At 31.4% G+C, this 9616-nt stretch overlaps 1 protein-coding gene across 1 annotated transcript; it reads right to left on the bottom strand.

The window, feature by feature from the left end:
• Window positions 1-1831: 1831 nt before the first annotated feature.
• On the bottom strand, window positions 1832-9294 carry LOC134701984 (neurogenic locus notch homolog protein 1-like). Its single transcript, XM_063563095.1, has 8 exons — window positions 9190-9294; window positions 8678-8731; window positions 7581-7922; window positions 6815-6928; window positions 6197-6319; window positions 4651-4761; window positions 3541-3745; window positions 1832-2171 (listed from the first exon to the last, which is right to left on the bottom strand). The coding sequence occupies exons 1-7, from the start codon at window positions 9269-9271 to the stop codon at window positions 3582-3584; spliced, it is 990 nt and encodes a 329-aa protein (XP_063419165.1). The 5' UTR covers window positions 9272-9294; the 3' UTR covers window positions 1832-2171; window positions 3541-3581.
• Between the last annotated feature and the right edge of the window lie 322 nt (window positions 9295-9616).

Genomic DNA, 9616 nt, shown 5'->3' on the forward strand with positions numbered 1-9616 from the left:
ACCTCTACAAAGGTCTGAAGGCACTGGATTTTGAATTATATTTGTATTTTCTTATTTAATGGTATTAACCAACTATGCCAGACCAATTTCATCTTAATCGTATTAGGACAAACACGTAGCAGCATTGGCCGTATTCGCCTCTTATCATATCATTTAGTGTCCTTTGAAACCACACAGCCAAACATTTTCTCTACAGGATTTATGGTTGAGGCACCATCCGAAACAAGTCCTCTGATATTGATTTGTAGGCAAACTTGGTGGCAACGATGATCTATACATGAATGTTGGTTTGAAATCAACTTAGGTTTATGACAAATTATTCAAAATAATTTTCCCCGTAGCGGCATGATAGTTTGAATGTGTACTATGAGTTTGATTGTCCCTCTGGTATCTTTTGCCTCTCGTTTTGGAACTAAATTACTTATAGATTGGTCCTTTTCAAAGGCGTTAAGTTATTGGTTAATTGTGCTGTTTTTCATTAAAGTGAGTACATTTTTCGCAACATACTTTTACATCTTGTTGCAATACAACTGCTCGTTGTTAGAAAGTGGTTGAGTGTTTGCTAACATGTTTAACATATTTTCCAATCATAGGCTGGTGAGTTGATGGATGTTTATCGAATCAATTTTCTACTAGCATTGTAAACATAATCAGGCCGTTCATTTTCTCGTTTGAAGTATTTTCCATACATGTCGTGTCGGAGCCTACGCTATGGTATGGGTTTTGATCGTTGATAAAGTTCATACTATAACCTTGATTTAAATCAAAGTCATCTGGCCTTTGGTAGAAAGTTATCTCAATGGCAGTCACACCACATCTTCTTATATATATCATTCAGTATTAACATTCTAATTCTGTTATGACCAAGATGAAACATGTGTCAATCTATTCCTGTTGTTATGTTCCATATTTCTACAATACAGAAATGAAAGTATCCAATCTTTTTGGGGATTTTCATTTTCGACACTATCCTAACGCTATGATACATCTTGTTTACAGTTTTTCCTCGAAACCATATAGTCAATTTATCTCAAGCAAAGAGACTTGGTATATCAAAAAGATCAAATCGTTTTTATCCATCCTATGAAAAATGTAACCGCCAGACGAAACTTTGCATTTGAGTTGTTCTTTTTTTTCTGAAAAAATCGGTTCAAATCCTTCAAAACTCTTAAGAATAGACAAAAATGAGTCTTTTGATTATGTCTCATAGGTTCTAATTTAATCCCGTAGAAAAATCATATTTATTTGTTTTCTTGGTAATTCATGACAGATGGTTTTTTTAATCTTATTTGCTGATCGCCGGAAGTCCTGGCAAAGGACCTCATGCTTAACACTCTAACAAGATAATGGAACTTTATATGACTGTCGTACAAGTGACATGTTTAACGCTAAAAAACCAGGTTCAATCCATCATTTTCAACATAATAAAACGAAAAATGAGTCGAGAATATGACAGTTGTTATCCATTCGGTTGATGTATTTGAGCTTTAAATTTTGCCATTTGATAAGGAACTTTCATTTTTGTAATTTCCGAATTTTCGCGATTTTATTATTTTAACACACCAACGAAATCCAGTCGTCAAAACTCGGCTGATTCCGTGAAGTGTACGCAGCGAATTTAGCCGCGGATATCAGAGAATCAAAGTAGTTGACAAATTAACTCACCACCTTTCTACTTCTAACTTATAAATAAAATAACTTTACCAATACACGTAATTATGGAAAGTAAGAAGTAAATTATATAATTTCAACTACGACCGGAGAGAGCAGATCTTATTATCAACATGCTACACATACACATAACTAAAAAATAAATGCAGCAAATATTTATTACAAAAAAGAACTACAATTATAGTAAACACACACAACTCCTAATGATGAAATGTTGTTCAACCTAGGTTGAATAACAATTTGATACTAACATTTAAAATAAAATGCATGAATAATCATAGTTAACTAACAAAATTTCCTAGATGACTGTGGATAGGGATCAATGTCGTTCCAGAACGTATTTCTTTCATTAGTGTTTCATCTTCATCATAAAGATGCTAACATAAAATTTATTTATAGATGATAGATACAACTTCTGAAGTTATCAAAGCATCATGAATTCTAGTTCTATAAAGCTTGTATTTGCAATACATGTCTTGTAATGGTACTATTTTTGGAATCTGAAATGTAAATCAAACAGAAATAATCCCTTATCTAAGAAGGTATTCAGCAAGTTCATTTGATAAGTAACTCGGATTAGCCACAAATGTCATTCGGTGGTTAAGGGAACAAAAATTGACGGGGAAGCAAACCTAAGCATATAAAGTTTCGATTATATTTAAGTTTTACTATTTCTAACTTTGATTCCCATTGATTGATTGATAATTGATTTCTTGGTTTTATCCAGTTAATCGGGTTTTGTTATTTGCCTTAGAGTTCAATATTCTTGTTGCAATTTGTTTCATGCACATGTTTTATTTTTTGTTCAATTGCCCTAAGATGACTTCAGTTCTATCATTTAAGTCTTTTTTGCGTCTATTGTTGAAGGGAATGTAGGCAGCCCCCGGCTATGTTATATTTGGGTTTGAGTGTAACTGAGAAAATCTAAATTCCACTCTTCTGGTGCACAAACGTAAATAGCAATAATTTAAACTGTTAGCCCTTAAAGATGGCATCAGTTCAGCAGTCGGTGCATTTATAACTATTTAAAATATATGTTTACAACATAAATATGTATAAATAACTTCATGCTGCACAATTGAACTTGAATTTGTCTCTTTCGCTATTTATTTTCTTGTTATATTATACATAACGTGGATGCATTTTAACACATCCTTGGTTTCTCATTTTCCCAAATGAAGTTCATAAAAATCGGGCGCATGAAAGTATTATATTTTATTCATTGATCCCTTTTAATTTTGTATGACAATATCACAAAAAATGTAAAACATGTATTGTGTGTTATCTCAATTCTAGGTTAAAAAGAAATGTGACTGACTTTGTCGAATCGTTGGCGTAAATGTAAAAGCATTGTAAAGAAACACGAAAATCCTTTTTAAATTTGAGGCAAAAAGAAGAAGGATTTCATTTACTAATTTATGACAATGGAACGTATACCGGTTTTGATTTATACGACATTACTACGGTTACCATTAAAATACATTCTTACGTAAATTTTGCGCCAAAAAATTGGAATGAAATCGCAGGCAACAAAACATATTTTTTGTCTGTTTTTAATCTTAATATAAGCTCGTAGACCGCATTCCTACGATTTTAAGTAAATAATGTTTGGATCCATCATCCATTCAAATACATAGTGTTGATATATTTAATATTTTATATGACATACGATTCGTATGACGTACGATGCGCGAAGTTCAGAAAATTCTTTAACGTTCAATGTACCTGATACAATATAGGTTAAACGTCATTTTCATATAATCAGGATTTTTATGTTTGCCTGAATTTATTATGTTAAACAAACTACTATACGACACCCATATCAGAACACATATACCATGAAAACTAATTAGTATAATCATATCTTACATGTTGGACTTACTGCATAACTAATAATATCGATGTCGTTCTCAGTGTTTGATTCCTAAAGATTTGCGTCTCTTTCCAGCACCACCACCAGTACCAGGAACAACACCAATACCACTAGCACCACCACCAGTATTACTTAAACCACCAGGACCACCAGCACCAGGAACAGCAACGATAACACCACCACCATAACCACTGCTATCATCTGGTACAAAATTGAATAAAAATATTCTTTAATTTAAACATGTAATAAATTGATAACTTAGGTCATTTATTTGCAATCAATTCAATGAAAATTAAACCACATGAAAATAATTTCCAAAGTATGTATATTAGTTCTGAATGAATAAAACGGATACACTATTAATTGCAAAGATGATAATAATTTAGAGAACAAGAGTGTGTTCCTAATTCCCTATCTTCCTTTTTTTCGCATGACAACATTCAGGTTGTAGAGCCAAACCCTGCACGTGGTTGATACGCTCAATTCCAATCCTAATTGACTATGATTGGCAGTTTTCCTGTCGAATGTCGATGGTTCCCTTCGAGAAACTCTGAAGTCTTCCCCAAATAAAAACAACCATAAAAATAGCTAATATTGCTAAAAGTGGCGTTTACTACAAATCAATCAATCATAGAGACTTTTTTTGTTAAATGACATTCAATGAATTTAATAGTTAAAGATCTGTTTTTTTAGTAATGCCTATTTAGATACTCAAAGGTAAATGTCTCTTTCAAATGTGTAATGTCGAGTCAGAGGTCTAGCTTTCTAATTTTTTATATTCAGTATTAATCTCGATTTGCAATTTTTTCAAATGTTGAATTCGATAAACTCTGATATCATAATGTTCCGTCCCGGGGTTTATTTATTTCAAGGAAAATGTTTCGTACAAAGTTACCAATTTATGGTATCTGAGAAATAACATGCATTTATTTAGATATTTCAAACAGCAGTGTTACCTAGAATGTCAATGAACTACGGTGAGAATATCTATCACATAAAGTTGGTGTTATAGTGATGCAGCTGTCATTATCTTAAGATATGGTGCTAAATGAAACACTTGGCTTTTTTAAAGGTCTTTTTTCAGGATATCAAAAGCAAATACTTACATTGACATACTGGTCCCACCCAGGGTGACGCACAATTGCACATCGCTAGTCTATCATAATTCAATGTACAACTTCCTTCGTTTTTACAAGGATTGACAGTACATCCATCCACTACAATAAATAGACATATAGAAACATCTAAGCCACACTAAGGTAAATTACTTATTTTGCTTTATGATCAAGGTAAATTGTCCATTTGATGGCCATGAAACAAAAACTGTTGATTTAAACATTTCAAATTTTTGACTGAAGAATCATAAGGATTAAACCTCTTTTTCAAGAAATTATTGGTGTGTAAACCAGGGGCGATTTTTTTAACAAACTGAATGAAATTCCGAAGGTTTATGTAAAGGTTGTGGAAAGCACCCCTGTTTACACACCAATAACCTCCAGAAAAAATATGAGTAATCCTAAATATAGTCGCTTTTATTACTATGAAACAAAATTAAGATCGTCACACAGTCATTTTGTTTTATCTCCTTATGTATTCATAGAAATGAATGAATTATTAATAGTAAACATCCATCATTGGTACCAGGTTTATAATTTTGTCAATTTTATAACATCTTTTTTTCAAACATTCATTTTAAATTTCTAAACCCCCATATCTTGCCATGATTAATAAAACATATTAGACAATTTCAACGAACTGACCCGAATTCCAACAGTGATACCATCACCATTCCATATAAACGTCGCGATTAGCAATGTACAGGTATGTAACACACTTTTACAAACAGAACATAACAATTGAGACAAATAATTGAAAAAAAGATGCATCTTATTTTTATAATACTGTAAACCAACTTATTTTCGCGGATACTTTATTTCGCGTTTTACAATTAATTGTCCACTTCGCGGTTCTTTATGTCGGGTATTTAGTCTATTGATGTAGTTTAATAAGAAAATATCCACGTTTTACATATTAACGACGATATATTTAGGTTATTTTTCTACTCGCAAAAGTCGCAAAAAAATAAATTGCTCGCAAAAATGAGTTGGTTTATAGTATTTGAATAAAAATACATGCATATTTAAATTCATTGGTAAACACCTATTATCGTGCAAAACTGTTAGATGTGATGAATGGATTAATAATATAAGATTGAACACATATATAATAGCAACTACTTGAATTGTAAAACTGAAAAAAATATTTGATATTGATTTGCACTAGAATTACTAAAATAAAACTTATAAAATCTAAATTCAATGGTGAAAATGATCAAATTCTTATATATTGAAAGGCATTTAGTACTTTTATTTAATTATTATTCCAATATGAGTTAAATTTCTTGACACTTAATGATTACTTATGTGTCATTACTAATAAAAGTTATTTTCTGTAAATTCCGAAATTATTCGATGTTTTTAGTATTGCAAAAAAATGCAACAGGGTTATAATCGCAATATTTAAAATTGCATTTGAAAACTTTTTTATATGAATTAAAGAGGACTTTTCTAAATATACCTTATATTAAAATCGTATTTTAGTTTAAAAAGACATAATCGCAATAGTATATAATTTACAGTATTAAATTCAAACCTAATATGTCGCATTGATCTCCTGTATACTCTTCATCACAACAACAACTGGCACTTCCATCACTTTTGATTGAACACGTGCTTTTTTCAGGACATGGTTTTGGATCTGTTTTACATGGGTCATCTTGGAAAAAAGAATAACACTGTACGCATAATTTCAAATAGTTTTATTATTTGCTCTATGCGAATACTATTATTGCTGGCTATTAATCACAATTTAAATAAGTAACCCTATTAGATTAAGTTTGTTTTTATTTAACGGCAAACTTGACTTTTCCAATTTTATTTTGTCCTGAATATGCATGGAACATTTGCCGCTGGCCTTAATGGAAGCAACACTAAACTAATTTCTTGGACATAAGTTAAATGTATAAAGTGTTCTAAAAAAATAAGAAGAGAGGTTACATAATGTGGAAAAAACCCGAATTCAAATTCAAAAAGACGATATTATTTAATGGTGTGTATGATAAATTACAAAAAAAATCAATATCATGCTATTTATTAAAATGTTTTTAACATAGAATAATATTCATTTTCAGGAATGAAATTATTGCCAAAAATTAGTGAACTAAAATGTAGATAAAAAGAGGTAGGTTAAAATAATCTGTAGTTAGCATACCGTCACAATGGTCACCAGTCCAGTCGCCCATGCAATTACATTGTGGGGTCAAATCTATAAAATTGGCTAGTTCACAAGTACCTTCATGTGCACAGTAAAAGCTTAAACATGGATCTGAAAAAAATAAAGGTGATGACAAAATGTGCAAATATAGATAAATTAATGCCTTCACAGTTTTTATCATGATTATTCTAATTATAGATACAAGGTTTGAAATTATGTACGACGCACGCCGGACGGGTTCTTTAATTATAGTCTTTATGACTTAATTTTAAAGGGATATTTAATTTCAATATAAAAGTAAATGAGCCTTCTGCGGGTTTATTATTAATATTCACATACATTACGAGAGTTGATATGAAGCGATATCCTGTTCTCACGAGTCATAAACGGACAGATGGATACGAGTTTGATATCTCCACACGAGAAATGAATTCCAGGCCACAACCACACGATTATTAGTTTTTTATGTTTTCACCCTGAGGAACAATTGCTCAGCTATTCCTGAAGGTATATTTGCCTTTTTTTAAACATTGTTTGAAATTTTCTTTTTCTGAATTCCACATTAAAAATTAACATGTTTATTTTGGAAATTGCTACAGGTTTTTCCTGTTTTTATTTTGACATTGATTCTTACAATTAATTTTTATATATTACAGCTAGACTGAAAAGTTCTGAAGCATACACTTTTAGAGGAACTTTTATTTTTAGCGATGAGGACATTGATATGATATATCTGAGTAAATTGTAAAAATTTCAAACTTACTTGGTTTGCATTGGTAGCCAAACCAGAGTTGAATAGCATTGCTGGACTTTGACCCTGACCTCGCTAAAAGCTCTTCTCCGTTTATACAATCGTCTTCATTGAAAAGGTCACTGACCGTAAATTCACATGTTTGTTTTCCATTACATGCACCCTTTACTTTCGCTAAGGACTGTGGGTCGCTGCATTGATCCTTTTTAGATTTGCCGCCTTTACTGCCTTTACTGCCTTTTCTCGGTTTATGGGGTTTTCCTGGACTACCATAGTTTGCGTTTTCCACACTGATTACCTCCCCTTCGCCGCAATTTATTGTCACCACTTCATCATCGTCAAAAACGTTATTCTCTGAAAATAATTATGATAATATAGCTTCCCGTTTAATTTTCTCTCAAACCCGATATTCGAATAAAGAATCAATCGACATATCAACATCCGAAATACAACACAGCCGCGATATATCCAGATCGGACCACTTTTCGTTGCAATAGTCGTAACTTTATAAATATGCATTACTACATATTTCCTACCAAAACATAAGAAGTTTGACCTCCAAAAACAGTGGCATCAACTAAGTGGTTGTAAATAAACTAATCATAGATGCAAGGTCTATAAGTAAGACCCGCGTTTCGGCTACACAAGATTTATCAGTAACGCCCGAACTAAAAAAAAATAAGAAGGTCAAAATAAGTAAGATGAGTATATTCAAAAAGATACAATCAACTGGAAGACATCAAAAGATAAACGCATACTTTTAAACATTACTAAGGATTTGATTTCTTTTAAAACTCTCTGCGTTCTTATATGAGCGATATATGACGCTGAAGATTAATTCCCGAGAATTTCGTTGGTATATGTGAACCACGAAATTAAATGTTCAACGAATGACAAGTTTTCTAAGGCTGGTTAAAAGACTTCGGCACATTCACGCAAGCATGCCGGTTGTTCTTTTTTCACAAACATTGGTACCCACGATAATAGATGAATCCACAGTATATGATTCTGTGATAATCAAATTATTCGTTTCTTTCACGTTTCTTGATAGTCAACATGACAATTTACTTTGCTTTTATGTATTGATATATATTTCGTTCATAGTTTACCTTTACTCTCGCTATTTTTATGACGTCGTTCCAACAATCTTTGATGTCGTAACTCTGAAAATAGAGATGGAATGTGAATATATTAATTTAACTTCTAAAACGTGGAGAACAAAAATGGAAAAACAAATTGCAATGCATATATTTCAATTTGTTTGATTTGTTTGAACGCTTCATTCTATAAATGTGCGCACGGTTATGGTAACCCTAATAATTACTAATAGAAGAATTCAGTATTATAATTGTATTAGTTTACTAGAGTGATCAAAACACGATTTCTATCAACTTTGATTTACCTGTGCACTTGTCTGTGAAAGAAATTATCATCATGAATTTAACATGTCATTGTATAATGAATGTTCATCTCAGAATAACGCGAAATAGCTGTAAGCTTAATCAAAAACACGAATACTTATGACGAAATAAACATTAAATGTAATTATTATAACAATTAACAAACCCATTATTTTGAAATACATTATCTATCAAATAATAAAAAGCCTCTATTAACTTACCTAAATATTTTCTGAAAATATTTTGGTTGATACAACTAACACCACAGATAAAAACAATTACGCAAAGAATCTGCAACCTCATCGTGTGTATGGTTTATTGCAGTTATTAACAGCAGAATGACGACTTATATGTTTTTCTCTCGTTATATATATTGCTTTAAAAACCAACACATCGTCGTTATGGTAGTTCTTTTGCATCATTTCCAATCACTGACAACATGAAAAAAAATTCTTACATCATAAGAAAGCATAAACTTAATAATTTAATTCACACCATGCACGATTTCATAAACAAATATTAGTGCCAAAAAATTTCAAAAATCATCTTATTTTGTTTTACCAGATTGATGGAAATTTGCCAGACCACCACTTTCATTTTTTTTTCTCTATAAGTGATTGATAAGAAGTGCATTTTCTATGCTTCTCT

Source organism: Mytilus trossulus, unplaced genomic scaffold (assembly GCF_036588685.1).
Source record: "Mytilus trossulus isolate FHL-02 unplaced genomic scaffold, PNRI_Mtr1.1.1.hap1 h1tg000373l__unscaffolded, whole genome shotgun sequence".
Lineage (NCBI taxonomy): Eukaryota > Metazoa > Mollusca > Bivalvia > Mytilida > Mytilidae > Mytilus > Mytilus trossulus.

Coding starts and splice junctions, on each gene's coding strand:
- LOC134701984 (XM_063563095.1), bottom strand. CDS start 9,271: ATGAGGTTGCAGATTCTTTGCGTAATTGTTTTTATCTGTGGTGTTAGT. Junction 6,320..6,814: donor GACTGGTGACCATTGTGACG/GTATGCTAACTA, acceptor CTTTTTTCCAAG/ATGACCCATGTAAAACAGAT. Junction 3,746..4,650: donor GGTGGGACCAGTATGTCAAT/GTAAGTATTTGC, acceptor ATTTTGTACCAG/ATGATAGCAGTGGTTATGGT.